General features: G+C 33.6%; 3 protein-coding genes across 3 annotated transcripts; 2 read left to right on the forward strand and 1 right to left on the reverse strand.

The window, feature by feature from the left end:
- The first annotated feature begins 109 nt into the window (after positions 1 to 109).
- LOC149481000 (uncharacterized) lies at positions 110 to 1,319 on the forward strand. The gene is made up of 3 exons (XM_089705493.1): positions 110 to 347; positions 448 to 640; positions 870 to 1,319. Exons 1-3 carry the CDS (start codon positions 271 to 273, stop codon positions 1,266 to 1,268), a joined length of 669 nt encoding a protein of 222 aa, XP_089561619.1. The 5' UTR covers positions 110 to 270; the 3' UTR covers positions 1,269 to 1,319.
- Positions 1,316 to 4,035, reverse strand: Pif1 (Pif1 DNA helicase). Its single transcript, XM_089705492.1, has 3 exons — positions 3,140 to 4,035; positions 2,658 to 2,821; positions 1,316 to 2,432 (listed from the first exon to the last, which is right to left on the reverse strand). The coding sequence occupies exons 1-3, from the start codon at positions 3,891 to 3,893 to the stop codon at positions 1,437 to 1,439; spliced, it is 1,914 nt and encodes a 637-aa protein (XP_089561618.1). The 5' UTR covers positions 3,894 to 4,035; the 3' UTR covers positions 1,316 to 1,436.
- A 13,053-nt stretch (positions 4,036 to 17,088) lies between these two features.
- LOC149481002 (uncharacterized) lies at positions 17,089 to 18,305 on the forward strand. Its single transcript, XM_089705853.1, has one exon. The coding sequence runs from the start codon at positions 17,184 to 17,186 to the stop codon at positions 18,015 to 18,017; it is 834 nt and encodes a 277-aa protein (XP_089561979.1). The 5' UTR covers positions 17,089 to 17,183; the 3' UTR covers positions 18,018 to 18,305.
- The last annotated feature ends 40 nt before the right edge of the window (positions 18,306 to 18,345 follow it).

The following is an 18,345-nucleotide window of genomic DNA, read 5'->3' on the forward strand; positions in this document are numbered from 1 at the left end:
ATGTGCATATTACGATTGTAGAGTATATTTGTCGTTAGTATTATCTGTGGCATGAGTGTCAACTGTCAAACATTATCTATGTTTCTTTTCTTGTCAGTTGTCACTTGTCTCATGTCATGTGTGTAAAAAATTCATCATTTGCATTTTGCGTCATTGGCGTGTTTTTGTCGTTAGATTTGATGCTCTTGTTTGTTTTAGAATTAATATTTAATCCCCTGTTTAATGTATAAGTCCTTATTCTAGATTTACCCTAATCGAATAGATCACAATATGACATCAACTCAATGTGTTGTACAATTCTGCAAACTTTCAATTTTTAATAAAGTGCCTGGTGTAACATTTCATGGGTAAGTGCCGCCTAAAATTTAAGTTTCACGTCTAATTGAAACTGTTTTATTAAATAATACACAACGAATATACTAATAATGATAATATTCTTTATTATAGATGTCCGACTTCGTCTGAAATGCGAAATAAATGGCTACATGCACTGCGGAATAAATGTGTTCTGTTAGATTGGAATAAAAGCAGGATTTGCTCGAAACATTTTGAAAGTAAATGTTTTGATTCACAAAAAAAATTAAAGGATAATGCAGTGCCAACAATTTTTCCCAGTCTTAATAAGAAACCTGTACCTAAGGTATAAAAATATTTTAATTTATCTTTTAGATTAAAGATTCTTAATAAGCAACTTTTCATATATTTCTTAAGAAGAAATTGGTATTTCCATAATATAAGATGATACATAAGTGAATTTCATTATAAAAATATTTCTGTTTTACAATGCTTAATTAGATTATTATGTTAAAATCATAATTTTTCATTCATATAGAGTTCCAATTGTTCACTAATTTTGTTCTTATTTGTAGACATACATCTCAAGAACTAAAATCGAAAGAATTTTAAGTAGAATGACGCAACAAGAGATTGCAACTAATATAAAAAATTCAATTAAAAAGCTAAGAGAGCCTACCACATTAGAAAGTATGGTGAATGAAGAATTGAAGTTCAAAGGAGAGGTATCTACTGAAGCACAATTATGGCTTATTATAAAGAAACAGGAACATTTAAATACAAGACTGACAGAACTTTTAGCTCAAAGTAAAAAACAAGTTGAAGCTCTGCAAAGCAACATTAAGCAAAGCAAAAGTAATAAGAAAGATGACCCAAGCATGGAGACTCACAAGTATATTGTAAAGTGTCTACAAGAAAAACTCGCTACCTTTGAAGAACAAATTGAAATATTGACTGCAGTTGAAGCTAGATAAGTCATGTTTAGTAAGGAAATTAATTCAATAAAACTAATTTTTAATTTTAAACTGTTTATTTCAATATTAAATACCCAAAACTCAGTCTCCGAATGTCAGTATAAAAAATAAATAGTAGCACAAATTAATCTATGGTAAATTTAAATTAACCTAATTTCAGTCTTATCATTACTTTCTTCTTAGTTGTTTTTCTATAATATCTCTTAATTTTCCTTTTCTATTAGTTTTATCTGATAATGGTCTGCCCAGTGGTATAATTTCCATTTGCTGAAGTCTTCGTCTGAATTTCTGGTAAAATTCTAAAACACTAGGGTCGGCCCATACATGTCTTGAGTCAAAGTCTAATACTCGTAAGGTGTTTAAACTTTGTGCTCTACTTAGAGCCACATAAGCCTGTCCAGCTTCAAATATTTTGGACAGTGACATTTCAACACAATCCAATGTTAGTCCTTGTGACTTATGTATAGAGAATGCCCATGCCAAATTCAGTGGTACTTGTCTTCTACATAAAAGAGATCCATTTGCATTTTTCACGTACCACCTCTCAGTTTTTGCAGTATATTCCTTTTTATTTTTAAATCTAACTACAGGTAAACCTTCATCAAATTTTACTACTACACCTCTCGCTCCATTAACTAGTCCAGCATTTACATTAATATTTTTTAACAACATAACTTGAGCACCTACTTTCAAAACTAATTTGGCAGGTGCAATAGTTTGCATATCTAGCAGGCTCGTTGCACTATCACTATCTTGGGCTGAATATACCTTTTCTTCACCTTCTAAATCACGTAATTTTGAATTGTTTATCATTTTTGAGTCGTTTGTATGAGAACACAATCTAGTTGCTAGAATACCGTCACTTTCTATTTTCTGTCTTGCAGTTTGAACAAGACGCTCACTTATTTCTTTGGTTACACGGCCTATTCTGATACTATTCAGTATGGATATAAATTCCTGGTCAGTCTGTCTGTGTACTTCTTTTAATTCAAAACATAGATCTATACAATTCTCCCAACATGAAGTTTGAAAACAAAATTTCTTAGCAGCTTTTGTTTTATCTACAACAGGAGGCAGCTGCAGGAAATCTCCACACAGAATGAGCTGGATTCCTCCAAATGGCTTATCATTTCTCCTGACATGTCTTGCTACTGCTTCCAATTTCTGCAAAAAAAATATTTTTATACTTGTCCAGACCTTTTTTAGTTTTAATAATTAGAATTTTCTATGTATGTATTTTACTATTCAGAATTTAGTTATATCAAAATTGTAGGATAAAATTATTGTCAAATTATGGTGCACGAGACCACGAGTAGAAGTAATTGAAAAATAATGTACATTTTATCATAATGAACAGCAACTTTTTCACTAAATAACTAATAAGATTACCTCAAAATAGGCTCCGTCAACCATAGATATTTCGTCAATTATGAGATGTTTGCATTTTCTCCACTTCTGCGCCACCAGAGGCAACTTTAAAGCTTTTTCACATAACTTCTCTACTGTTCCACTCCCATCTCCTATTCCAGCAAAAGCATGCAATGTTGTTCCACCTAAAATATAGACAGCATTAAAAAGTTTACACAATTCTATATTATTCTTAGTATGTTTTAATAAAAAAAAATGTTGTGTGGTTTTATGAAACCACGGTAAAAGTGAAACTGTTCGAACGGTTCGGAACACTGCTTTGTGTAGCACATGTCGCGTGACGGTCGGCTGCCGAGTAGGTATACCTACTCGGCAGCCGCGATACACGCGACATGCGCTACACAGACCAAAAAGTTTGAGACAATGTAATAAAAGTTTCACTTTAAAAATTGTTTTTATGTTTTTTTTAATACAAATGTTGATCAATTACAAATATAAATTACCTATATGGCAAGCAGCCACACCAGTGGACGCAGTAGGCATTGTAACATCTGGTGGTAAGGCTGCTACGATTCTCTTTAATAAATAACTCTTCCCTGTTCCTGCTGACCCTGTAAAGAATATATTCTTGCCTCCAAGGCAAGCTTCCAATACTCTCTTCTGTTCTGGGTTTAATGTACTTGCTGTTGTCAAAGGTGATGGAGAATATAATTTTTTAGGAGCAGGTCCACGAGCAACGTCTTCTTGTTTTCTTTTCTTTGCAGGAGGAGATGGTGTTGTTGTTGTTGATTTACTGATTTTGTTCTTAGCATTGCACAAGTCAGCCACTGTAACGGGACTGATTTCTTCGAAGGCTTGAGCTTTCCCACTTAATAATTTCGCTCGAACTGTCTGTTTTGATGGTGTTTTGTTGGTTGATTGTTCTCTATCACCAGTCATCTTCACGAATATTGTGCGAAGGAAAGATACAAGGTTTGTCGGTGGCGCGTTAGATATGAATACCGTGCAGCCAGCTTCCTGAAACTTTATACTTGCTTTTCCTTCAGCCATAAATTTCTTAAAAACATTGATACCTTTTAAAGCTAACCTAGTTGCCGCTTGTTTCTCACTACTAACTTCCATAAACATTTCCCGAAATTCATTCCTTATTAATCGTAGAGATGCTGTTTTTAAACTTATTTTTCTTGTAACAGATCCTTGCGCAGTCATCCATTCCACAGTCGCAGCGCACGATAAAAATGATTCCCCAGGTTCCATGATTGTCTTGACTTAAACTATACTTTTTTTAATATAATATATCTAATACATCATATTTATATACTCTTTCTTCATGAATAATAATTAAAATAACTAATAAATCACACGTTGGCGCGTAAGCGCAATTTAGACAAAGTTTGACTTTGACGTAGGCTTTGAAGTTGAACTTTGAATTTTACATTGACATGTGACAGTTGATACCAAAATTTAATTTAATTACCTACCAATGAATACTTGTCTTTTTGCTTATGATAATTTAAGTTAATAAAAGCCATGGATACATTATATAACTTTATATATTCATGATATTCATTGATGAAGGGATCCCACAACTAAGAATAATAAAACATACATTGTTAATATTTCTATTGATATTTTAATGTTTCAATAAATAAAACGTGCACTAGTGATAACTAGAAAAAATTACACGTCGACCTCGTCTTCTTCGTTTTTTTAAGCTATTGCATAGCTTCTATCGCGGGCCTTGAGCGCGGGGACCGAATCGAGAAATTCCGTAACGAAAAAACCTCACGCTCTCCACTCCGACGGACACGGAGAGGTGGCTTGAAGGCATGCTATGCAATAGCTTTACCGCGACACCCCGAGTGCCACACGTCTTTTTTTTTTCATTAAAATCCCGGCAATGGAGCACGAGAGTCGAGACCCATTTAATGGTAGGTGATGATCGCCGTCAATGACAATTCACAACATAAAAGAATACTGCGAACGTATTGCCGGCTTTAAGGAGGAAGAAGGCATGGTGAAAAGTGTCCAGTAAACCTAACAGTTTGTGTTTGTCTTTGGGTACCTATAACCTCGTAGACAGAGAAACCAATAGACAAATTGATAGTTTATGTCGCATTCACACAAGAAAAAGAGCAACTTATGCCGGTGTTGTGTAAAGAAATGAGAGAGAACGATAAAATTTTTTGTTTCACCCAGCGTGCCACTTTTTTCAAGAAAAGAAACCTACTTTGCTAAACAAAGTTTGACAGCTAACTATCGTCTTCCCTAAAAATATAGTTTTTACATGTTCTAAGTTACGTAATTCATGGTATGTTTGGTTTTTAATGATTTAGACTTACTGTTAATACCTTATAAAATAATACCATGGTGCGGTGTAGCGTTAAAGGGTGTTAAAGTGATAGTGGAACGAAAATGCCTGGATTGTCTTTTCACTCGTAAGCATACAACTCTTTATCAGTTTATAGGCCTTCATGATATTTCAGCGTGTTAATATATTGTGTATCACGTGCTGTTGACTTGAATACATTGTTTAAAAACCACAAAAATAACAATTATAAATTTTAACCTAAAAAATTTTGTGTTGCCAACTTTTCTACAAATTGTTACCCACTATTATGGGAAATAATAATATACAGGGTGTACCAAAAAGTAGTGATGAACGGAAGCTGAGAGGTAGAGGACCTAGAGGGCTATCCGAATAACCCCCATGTATGTTATGCGATTTTTCGTATTTTCGGAGTTATGAGGTTTTTTTCAATTTTTCACCTATCGCCGAGTACGATGATATTTTCACTCATGCTGACGTCAATGATTGCGGAAGATGCTTGATTTTTTTTGTGTGCTAAGCTGAAAGATAGGCCAATTCAGTATGGTAACATTTACTATCGTTAGATCTTTGAATGGAATAAAAAAAAGAATTAAATGGCAAGAAAGATAAAATTACCTAGTATGTTCACCACTTCAAGGGCCCGTAAAAAAATAAAATCACATAAAAAAAGTTTTCCGTTTGACTTTTAAAAACTTGCTCTATCTATCAGATAGCTACCCTGAAAATTTCATTTTATTATTCAGAAGGCTTCAATCGAAAAATTTAAATCTAAATGTGGTAAGTGCAAAAATTGAATTAACATGATGATCATTAAAACCAATAAATAGGTGTTTAATTACCAGAAATTTTTAAAATAACCCCGCTGTTGCTCAATGCAAGTGCGACATCACCGTAAAAAGTTGTCTTTTAAATGTCTGAATGCCCTTTTATCATTTTTAATGGTTTCTTCTGCTACTATGAATTTCCGGGTTATTTCGTCCAAATTGTGGCATTCTCTCAAGTAGCCGAGGTCTTTTTAGTATTCCCATTGAAACAAATCAATGGGGTTTAGGTCGAGGGACCGTAGAGGCCAGGCTTTAAGGCAGGCTTCACCGGCGCATGCGCAGGCTGCAACGACCAATCCATCTTTCAGGGTATCTTTGCCCTTTAGCCTGGCCTGCACGGTCCCCGGACATAAACCCTATTGATTTTTTTCCGTGGGGATACTACAAAGACGAGAGACTGCCACAATTTGGACGAAATAACCCGGAAATTCATAGTAGCAGACGAAACCATTAAAAATGATAAAAGAGCATTCAGACATTTAAAAGACAACTTTTTACGCTGATGTCGCACTTGCATTGAGCAACGGCGGGGTTATTTTAAAAATTTCTGGTAATTAAACACCTATTTATTGGTTTTAATGATCATCATGTTAATTCAATTTTTGCACTTACCACATTTAGATTTAAATTTTTCGATTGAAGCCTTCTGAATAATAAAATGAAATTTTCAGGGTAGCTATCTGATAGATAGAGCAAGTTTTTAAAAGTCAAACGGAAAACTTTTTTTATGTGATTTTATTTTTTTACGGGCCCTTGAAGTGGTGAACATACTGGGTAATTTTATCTTTCTTGCCATTTAATTCTTTTTTTTATTCCATTCAAAGATCTAACGATAGTAAATGTTACCATACTGAATTGGCCTATCTTTCAGCTTAGCACACAAAAAAAAATCAAGCATCTTCCGCAATCATTGACGTCAGCATGAGTGAAAATATCATCGTACTCGGCGATAGGTGAAAAATTGAAAAAAACGTCATAACTCCGAAAATACGAAAAATCGCATAACATACATGGGGGTTATTCGGATAGCCCTCTAGGTCCTCTACCTCTCAGCTTCCGTTCATCACTACTTTTTGGTACACCCTGTATATTCTGCAGTGTGTATTTAATTAAATATCTGAAATATTCAATGGCTTGTTCCAGTTTTCCTGAACCGGATAATTTACGACAAATTTGGATTGTAGCTACAGGATGAACAGATTGGAAACCAAAACCGAAGGTTAGAAAGTATTACGGCAATCACCACCACCGCGACGCTGCCCCGCCGAAGACAATGGACACTCTTGGTTCCAACTTCCAACATTGAACCGGAGGGACGTAGTTAATTAAGTTAGAGATAATTTAAATGTAATTTTTTTATTACAATAAATTATTATTAAGTAAATTTCGTTTTTTTTGCGCGTTCGCGGGTCGGTCAATATAATTAACGTGTGTATCTGTTAATACTTACGAAAATAAACATTCTTTTATTTTTTTTATTTTATTTTATAAAAAATAATGAACAATCGAGTTTTCATCTACATTATCATTACATACACATATTTATATGGGATTATGATAATGATATATATTATACATACTAGTGGTCCACCCCGGCTTCGCCCGTGGTACATATTTCGCAATAAAAGGTAGCCTATGTCCTTTCTCAGGTATCAAAATATCTACATACCAAATTTCATGCAAATTGTTTTAGTAGTTTAGGCGTGATTGAGTAACAGACAGACAGACAGAGTTACTTTCGCATTTATAATATTATATAGTATGGATTATATAATATATAGGTATGTGTATATACATAATATGTATTACCCATCTAAAAGTAATATGTTTATTATATACTAGCTGCGCTCCGAAAACCATACATACATATGTACATACATAATTACAAACATTTTCTCTTTATAATATTAGTATAAACATGTAAGAATGTAATGTGGATATCTCATTATTATCCACTTATGTTATGTGAATAATGATATTGGGAGATTTGTATCTTACAAATTGCGGGGTAAATTTTCCCTCACATGGTTACCCTAAATATTGTGACGTATTCTTTTTTATCTCTTTCTGCGACACGCATTGCCGGTGTCTATTGGATTCTCTGTCTACGTATAACCTACTCCTTAGTCCTTACCCCTAAACTCCATTGATTCCATATTAGAATTTCTTCATTATCTACATAATATCTATAAAATATTCAGACATGTACTTGTTTTGGTTTTATAGTAAACGGCCTTTAAACTCCCAAACATCAGGGAATAGGAATAGGTCTTATGTACAGATGCGCACTTGTAGAAGGATTATGATTTGTTATAGAGTTATAATTTCACTATATTTAAATATAGTAACTATGTTATCTCATGAGTTTCTAAAGATTTTCTTCCTCTTTTTTAGTCACTTGATGAGAATGTGTGGCATATTTTTTTTAATCTTTCTTTACAGCATAAAATCGACAGGCCCAAGAATAACGTTACTACCTACGAGTTACGACGAACCTAATTTTGAAGTGGTAACTAGGTGGCTGGATGGTCTTTGGTGTGAGGATTGGGTGTAGCTTTTTCTATGTTATTTTGATTCTTATTTATGTGTGTCGTGTCAATCTAAGAACATCAATCATTAGCCAAAATGTCCCTCATTTGCCCTTGTATGCTACTAAAAGTACTGAATACATCGAACAACCAGTAGTTAACTCTTTAAAAAGTACTGTTAACTCATCTCATAGAAGTTAATCGTTATAATGTCATTTGTTAAGAAATGAAAAAAAAGACCAATGTAAGTATGTTTGTATTTAACTTTTAATTTTACCTCATACCCGGAGACAAGCTGTCACTTGGTGGACAGCTAATAATTCATCGACGGGCCGTAAAAGCGTCTAAAGATAAACATACTGTCAGAAGTAAATAGAAATACACCATTATCCGTACCGCGGACTGCATAAAACGTTTAACGTTTTACAATAAAATGTTGTTTATTTATATAGCATATTGAAACTAGGTATTTGAACCGAAATAAAAACTTATTATACCTATTTCCCGTTCATACTAACTATATAAAAGGAAAGATACTCTGTGTGTTTTGAGTTTTCACGCCTGAGCTTTTTACATTGAGATAATATTACTACGTATGGAGGAGACACCACGAACAAAATCTGTGCGCCATTTTTTTGCTCTAACTAAGTTTTAAAAATTATTATTTAGTTAGGTACTTAACGATGAAAGTTATTCCTTTGCACTTTTCCGTATTATTTGTATTATTTGTGCAATATCGTAACACACACGAAGGCATGTTTGATGCGTTTCACTTTAAAACCATTAAAAAATACCGCTCAACATACGTCACATCACGTATGTTGAGTGGAACATAAGTGATGTAGGCGGTGTCGTCTCCTATTAATATTATCTCAATGGCTTTTTATGATATTTTATATACTTATAGATAAACTTAAAATGAAATTGGAAATATTACAGAACAGTACATTTTTTTTGGTCTGTGGAAAATATGAAAGCGAAGAGGCGGCTGCAAATCTAGTAGGTACCTATATCTAATTTAAAAAAGAAGGCGTAAATAATTCCTAATTCAAATCGTTTGCATGGCTTCTTGCAGCTGGAAAGACAGTATGCACACATGCAGTTCCGATATCGATAGGATACCGTGTATGATTTGCTTGTAGGCAAATGTACGTACGATTTCTTTTATAAGAGGAGGGATGGTAGGAAAGTGCAAAAGAAGAGTATTAGTAGGTACTATCGTACTCTCCTAGCACTGCACTGCTGTCTACATATTATATGCTAAGCTAAATTCTTCAGCTGTAGCCTGTAACTATTCTACCTACTACAATACCTACCACTGAAAAACAAAAATTAATAATTATCATGTAAATTTTACATTTAACTCGTGATTAATGAAACTTTATATCGTTAAACGAAAATCAAAATGTAATTTGATTCACTTTGCCCTTACAATGGCAGCGGTTATTCCATATAAGGATTCCAGTCGGCTGAAATCCGCACTCTTATGACGTAATGAATGCCGCCAGCGGCCAGACGCCTTCATTCATCACAGATGCGATGTTTCAAAAGCCTATAGTGACAGATACCAATGCATGAGATCACCAGCTTTACCAATTAATGTTTTATGTTCATTCGCTTTTTAAACATTATTACCGAACAACCAGTGTGAACGGAAAATCAAATTAGATAGGAAGGTGCTTATCGAGTAAAGAACATAGACCGTGCTCTACTTTTTAATTTAAAATATCTAGGTACCCAATATCTTAGGTATACGATGTACCTACGTATGATTATTATAGGTATTTGGTTTTCCATCAAAGTTCAACAATACAATTTCAAAATAGATACATATGTATATGTATTTTGATGCATACAAAATAGATATTATACATATTTTCAACATTACCCAGTCTGTATGCGCCCTTATGCGCTACCATATGGAATTTTGATAAGCCACCACCAAGGGAAAGTAACATGTAGTTATATTGTAGATGGAAAACTTTGTTTCAAGAAAACATTTTTGAAAAGAAAAATCTCAACTCAAATATTTCCGAAAATTAGAGAATTTCTCAGGAATTGTAACGACTAAAATCTGAGAAAATTACATTGACCCGTAACGTACGCGTAATGATCAATATAAGGATTCATCTCACTACCAAACTTGATAAATCAAATGAGTCATTGTATTATTTGTATTTTGTAGTAACTTACATGTAATTTTGTACATAAATTTTCTTGGTCTAAAAGACCTAAAAATATAGGTACTGAAGGTAGTTGTGTACCTACGCTACGCATAGTAAATACCATAGGTAAATACCTACGGACAGTAGGAAGTTAGGAAGTTAGGAACAGTAGGAATGCAATGCACTTCATCCACTTTTCAAGGAAACATTACGCCAGTAAATATGATATTAAATTTTATGAATTTTGTTGATATATTTGCTACGTATTTGAGCGGAAGAAGCGAGATATTTAACCTTTCAACACGCCGCTCGTTTGCTTTCTGTATAAATACGATTATTTTCGCGACAATTTTGAAGTTTACTGCGATGAAAGGTATATAATCAATGAACTTAATACAGCTAAACCACAGACTAATAATTGTATACGATATAAGTATTCAGCAATTTTGTATACCTGACTTTTAATTCCAATTAGTTATATACTTATTGAGATGTGAGAATGACGGGAACCACCCCGTTTAACAAAATTACCTTAAAAAGTACGTAAAAAGTACGTAACTATATACCTACTAAATATTTCATAGTTCATAGGCAGTGGCCATTCTATAAGTACCAACTAAACCGTATGGCATGGGCAAAAAGCAATTTTACACTCCAAAGTAAGTAGTAAATGAAATAGGTGAAATTTAATTGATTTACTATTACTATTAAAGTTACTTGTTAATTAATGTTGTGTTCCGATTAACGCATTTGTTACATAAAACAATAACCATTTGTATATAATATCCTGTATGTATTCAAAGAAAAAGTATGGTTGGTAAGGAAGTTGTTGAACTAACGTAGTCACTAAAATAAGTTTTAAATAGGTAGGTACATTTGTCAAACACTAGTAATCGATAGAGGAAACGAGAAGCGCTGAAAACATGACAGTACCTATAGGCAAGGTACCCAGAATTAGCGCTATCCTGAAAATACATCTGCCGGTCAAACAATTTAACGCGACATGTATTAATGTTTGCAAATTCCTGTTGTTGCATATTCTGAAATCTAGAATATAGAATAACTCAGTATTGAGTTTATAATGCAGCACTTATTTCAGGTAGGTACCTATGCTGTATTCTGTCGAAACTTATGAAATTGTATAAAATATTTTTTTATGTTTTATTCATCATGTCAGCGAATAAAAATTACTTATGGACATTGAACACTTAGTTCATATCGATCTAGACTACACTAATGTCGCAAATCTTAAATGGGAATTTTCACATTTCACATTTTTAACTCGTTTTTCTTTAGGAATTGGTTACCTACTCGTTATGTATATTAATTAAGTAGGTATATTGGTAGTATGTAACAAGACGATTTTAGAATAACTATACTTGTCATGTAGCATTTTTTATCGGTTCATTCTTAGTTTTTTATAGGTTGTCTTTTTTATTCGACAGGAAGGCAAAAAAGTAGCTTGAACCGAAGCGACAAAATCCACTCAAAACGAGCGGATATGTTAAAAACTACACATTCCTCAATTCCTGTAAAGTATCTAGAAAATATAGGTAGGTACCTAATAAATAAGATAGATTAAATCAAATAACAACTTACTTGCTAGTGTTTTGTATGCAATTTTATTTATACATTCACATTTAATTATTTTTAATAATTTAATTTACAATTTTAATTTTACAATTTTATTTATTTATTACAATTTACAATTTGTACCTATTCATGTAAAAGTAAGTATAAAACTATAAAAAGGCTAGGTATCAGTTAAAACAATTTCATAAAATGACCAATAGGATGGTTTTATAATACCGATATTAGACGGCCAAAAACTATTTTTACATAGCTTTTCTCTACCAATAGAAAACCGAAGCACACTAATTAATCCTGACCACAGACATACATGTCTGTGATCCTGACCCATGATTTAAGAGAAAAAATTTGCATAATTTCTACTTATTAGATAGTACCTGCATCGCGGCGTTGACGTCTATAACTTACTCGGTAATAATTAAATTATTTATGTAAGATTGAAGATATGTAATTAGTTGGCAGAGTTCCGAGTAGGTAGGAATGTTGGGGTAGCGTTACCTAACTGAAACAAAACATTTCGTGAGAATCGGACAATCAGGGAGATGTGATGGTGACCAAGCGCGTGGAATTAGAAGGACTGTTCGATTGTTGTTAAAAAAATCATTAAATAGAGTAATGTATAAAAACAAGTTCACTTTAGAAAATTAACATTAAAATTATTTGAAATTAACAGTTGTTCAATTGATATGTACCTAAATGTACCATGTCTTATAGAGATAGTGCTCTCGTGGGAAAAGATGAAAAAAAAAAATACTTTCCTTTAAAATTTATGAATCACTTTAGGTTTTCTATATCTAATTGAGATGAGATATAATTTTCAGCAATGAGTACCTACATTCAGAAAGTCATAATGTTTAATATCTTATACAATTTTTACGAATTTACCTATCATTGTTCAGACAATTGTATCAAATCAGTATAGTAGTTCAAGTAAGTAAAGTAAGTTAAGTTTTTATACACACACTACATAATATAAATTCCATAATTTTTAGAGAATTAGTACCTACCTAAGATAAAATATTAAGTATATTTTATCTTAAATTGTAATTGATATCTTATTTAATATATAATAATACAACATTCAAAATAATTCATAGAAACATGGTCACAGTAGTCGGAGAGCTCAGTCTCCACACATGGGACGCATCTGTGCTACACCGACTCGCTGGAGGTATACCCTGAAAACCGTATCTATAGTCCGTATCTGCATTTCATTTTAAAGTTATTAAATAATACAGAAATATATGAATTAGTAAAGTATTTGTAACAAGCAACAAATTGCTTTAAAGATTTTCAAGTGCTCAATCATTCCCAAATTCTGATTAGCGACTTATTAGACTTTAGAGCATTAGTGAAAAACTTAATTATTATTTATGGTTACACTTGAAAGCATCACCTGAAAATATTTAATAAATACTTAAGCATTTTAAAATTAGATATGTACCTAAATCGCCAATCGAACATTCCATATTGCATAAATTTAAGCATCACTAAATAATAAGTTTTATCTTTAATTCACAATACCAAAAAACCTTTGAATTCGATGAATAACAAACTTAACAGAATGCAAATCCGTTTCCGAAAAATCGTCTTTATCCGACACAGGTGTTCGCAACATTAATGAAATCTTTTGAATTAACCCAATAAACAATAGAGTGTTATCAGTTAAACAGGTAATGCCGCTTGGTGTGGACTATAGAGTCAGCACACGTGTGACGTATTTCCCTCTACGCAGCTGCAGAGGCCTCGCAGATGTTTTATGGCGCTGAACATTTCCAAGACGTTTTATTATTTATTACGCCGTTTAGAACCTAATCCTCATTTTTACTATCCAGAATAAAACAATGGTCATCATCGGTCACTATTTTTGGCATATTGCGCGCAGATGTGCGTTCGCATTGCGTGGGAAAGTGCTTTGCTTTATTACCAAACTTAGAAGCTTACATTAAAATAAATATTTGTAACAACTTAAAACTCTTGTTTTAATTGGTAAAACCAAAATCTAAGAATATTTAAATGAAACAATAATGGAAAAGAGATATCTTTACGCCGACTTCACACTGAATAAATTATCTGAAATTTTCAAATCGTTTTGATAAGTAAATAAACTAAGTGGATATAAATTGAAGGGTTTTCATAGTTCAATGTACCTACTATGGTTACTACAGGCTATAATCACCTATAATTTTACTTAGGTATTTAGGTACGTGTGTACGGGTACCAACATATAGGTAATTGTCTATACATATTGGTTAAAATCTTAGAATGCATTTTTTTAAATTCCATTTAGATACCAAATAATTAACCATCTGTGAAATAGTGGAAGAAATGCCTAGAAATTAGAGAAAATATTTAGTCAAGTGTTACTGCAATTAGCAATGCAAACATTCTAAGCTTATGTAAGTTTTCAAGCAATCTCGTTATCTAAAGCAGGTGTCACTTTCAGCCGCATACTCAAAAAAATTAAAATAAACCACGAAGTCGTAAAACCCTTAACAAAATAAACTTAGCTAGGCGTTAATCTCTCGGTTAAAACATCTGTAGCGTACTTAAAACAAGGGGATGACACCGTATTATCTTTTTCATACATTAGAAGGGATTAGTATATTGATACCGACGCGAAGCACTTACCAACTGATAAATAATACCTTATAATGCTATACCTACTAATAAGATTCGAAGTAGATTCGTTCCTAGTAAATAAAATAATCGTTGAACTTTCAATGAAGAATTATCTACTTATAGAAGTTATTCCTAGATATTTATTTGGATTGTGGATCTAGGATAGGATTATTTATATATCTATAGTTACATGAACCATGTCAATTTTTGGAAAATTGCTAACTTGATTTAAGGGTGCGTAAAAAGCAAAATTACCAATCTTCTATTAGATGATACGTGTAATATTCAAGAACAAATCTAAAAAATAAAATATATATCAAACTAGATGATAATATGTTCAACGATTCTGTTCAATCAAAAACATAAAATATTAAAATTGACTCGATAAAAAAAAATCACCAAGTTAGCTCTAATTTTCACACTTTTACGTTTTCTACTTGACATGGTAATACCTACTTATTATGATTTTTTTTCATAAACAATTATATTAAAACATTTGCAAGATATTTGTCAGAGCATTTTGTGTAATTACTTTTAGTTTTGGTTTTATCTGCGATAAACCACTTTTGGCGCTCTTTTTTTCTCGAGATAAACGTTTGGTTTTGTCACGATAAAAGTGCATATGCACCCTTAAGATATAAAGTTAGTACCTACATAGAAATCTAAATACTGGTTATTAAGATTTCTATATGGTAGTACATATATAGTCAGTATAGTATTATATTATCTGTGATACAAAAGCGAGAGGATAATTTAATGAAGAACCGAGAATTGTCCCATTAATATTAGTTATGTGGTCATCCTAACCTATATTCAAAGTTTAAACTTTAGCTAGTATGTATTGGTTAATACATATTTCCGTATCCTGCAACGTAGATCAGTTATCACTAGTCATTTAGGTAGTATTAATAAGGGGAGAGTCAATATAATAGTTCAAAAATAAAAGCATTAAGGCTTTTGTATAAGCGTTTACCTTTTTACAACTCCATTGACAACCCCCTTATCAGCTTTGCGTGAGAAGTTGGCAGATAACTGTTATTTTATGAATGAAGCTGATTACGGGAAGGCCGACTGTTCACCACATGTTGACAGTGTAAGCATGACTCACAACTTGCAGAAACATGCAGATTTTTAAACATTACTTCACGTACTATTCGACAATTCTGTACATCTAAATTAGATGTGTATGACAGATTTATGAGTAACAGAGAAATTTATTGTAATACGGTTTAAGTGAAACGATTTTTATAAATATAGTATTGAATAATGAAGCTATTAATATATCGTCGCTCGACGTTACTGCGGTTGGTAATTATTCCCGAAATACACTAAGTTAAATAACCCCTTTTGGGCGTTAGACTGGTTTAAATTATTGTTTTTGAATTTTCAACGCCTGTCTTTTTAAAATATGCGTGTGCGTGGTGCGCCATAGTATATTTTTTGGTATAAATGTTGTTATATAGTAATTGTTGTTTACTGTGAGGACTAATATCGTAGGTACATTTTCACTTCGGAAGTTAATATCCCATCACATGTCTTCTTAATTTTAATTAATTCATATCTGAATTCTGAAACAAAGTTGCTACCGACCTAACTTACGGAAACCGTTATTTCGAAAATTTTGTTATCTTTATAATAAACATTTAAATTATTATTTTCTTTGGGGTTTTAACCATACTTTACTCGATTCAACTTCGCTTTAACCATACGAGTGTATGTTTTAACTCAAACTAAAATACCTATAAACATGGCCAATGCATGGCCATTATAAAATGTCTGTCATACATTAACATTGTCCAGACATCGAAAGCCGAAGCGATCTGTTAAGACATGATAAACATATTAAATATTTATATTCCTTGTGTAAAGCTCGGGTCTGCCGTGGGATAGACTCCTTGGTGTGATTGCGTCAGGATTATTTTTAGATTACCGGCGACCGGGTGACGAGACGACATAAAAAGTTATAAGCAAGGGTGGCGCCCGCGCAAGCTCATTGTTTCCTAGCTACAGGCTAACCGAATAAGAATAATCTAGAAAGTAATTAAAATCTTGAGCAATAATTTTTAACAAATAGAGGAAATCATGGAGATTAAAAGACATAAAAATACAGTCGCTACGAAAATATGATATCATCAACAAAGGTGCCATTTTAAGTTCGACAAATCAAAGGCAGGATGTAAATTTATTGATGCGATCAACATGGCGACCGAGCCAATATCTACCTACTTAAGTATATAACGTAGGTAAATGCGACCCCAAAGATGATGGACAAGATAAGCAAACGACGAGCGTGTCGATGTTGCCGTCTCGCTCTAGCGCATGCAACCCTGCGCCGAGAGTGGGAGGTGCGCTTGGCGGGAGGCGCTTGCAGTGGTGATGGTTATTTTTTTGTATCTTGTCAATGAAAATACGGGAAGGGGCTTGGGCGGGCCGCGTCTCAAGACATTCAGTCTCTTGCTACGAGCGGTCGCGGTTACCTCGCGCACATGTTGGACGATATTACAAACTTTGCGCCCGCGTTCCGACCTCAAACTATGAGTTACGACTGTGATAACAGAGTGCCCATCAAACTTGAATGTCCTGAAGAGGAAGATTATTACGGTTACGCGCCAGTGGAAGTCAAACGGGACACGGACATGCAAGGATTCATATCGTCCTCCCCGACGCATCTCATGGACCTCAGCAATGGCCCGGAACGACCCGCGCTACAGCAGTCGTGGCCCAATAACGTGATATTCGAAGGCGAAGAGAGAGATTACCAACAACAACAATACCCGCCGTACGATCAAATGTATGATCAGCGTCAGAGGCATTACTCCCGCTTCTACTTCGAAGATTCCAATTCCCAAGACAGAATGGGGGCCTATTATGAGCCGGGAGAACCTTCGAAAATGGCAGAACAGCCGTATCGTGCATCGACAGAAGAGAGAAGCGAAGAAAGTGACGATCAAAGAAGATCAAAGAAAAGATCATCAAAATCGTCTCGAAAGAAAACGCAATCATTCGAGGAGATGCAAATTCAACGAGTGATGGCCAATGTGCGGGAACGGCAGAGGACGCAGAGCTTGAACGAAGCGTTTGCAAGTTTGCGGCAAATTATACCATCGTTGCCAAGCGATAAGTTATCTAAGATACAGACGCTACAGTTGGCGACGCAATATATCGAGTTTTTGTATCAGATTTTGTCCAATAGCGAATCCGCGACGAGCAGCGATAGCAGTGACGCAGGCAACGAACATGGGAAATACTTGGCGCAAGATAAACTAAGTTACGCTTTCTCAGTGTGGCGGATGGAAGGCGAGTGGAACGGACAGACGTGACAACGAATCCGAACCACACAAAAGACACTCTAAATATTCCATATAAAACGACTAGTGATAGTATTTGTAAAAATGTGAAGTTATTAAGATTAGATAGTTTAAGACGGTTGCGTAATGTATAAGTTTTAAATGTGATAGTCGATAGTTGTACAAGAACCAAATATTAAAGTGATATATCTAATTAGGAAAATTATATGTAAGATAGTGCACAGCTGCATACCAAAAATGTAAAATTCCAGTTTTGTACATTTTATCTTTAAAATTTATAATAAAATTGATTATTGAAAAGTTTTTGTTTTCATAAAGAAACGACCTTATTTTATTTATA

The sequence above is a fragment of the Colias philodice genome, chromosome 17, assembly GCF_061535455.1.
Source record: "Colias philodice isolate Cphi_HAF_F1 chromosome 17, ilColPhil1 Martin Lab GWU primary, whole genome shotgun sequence".
Taxonomy (NCBI): Eukaryota; Metazoa; Arthropoda; class Insecta; order Lepidoptera; family Pieridae; genus Colias; species Colias philodice.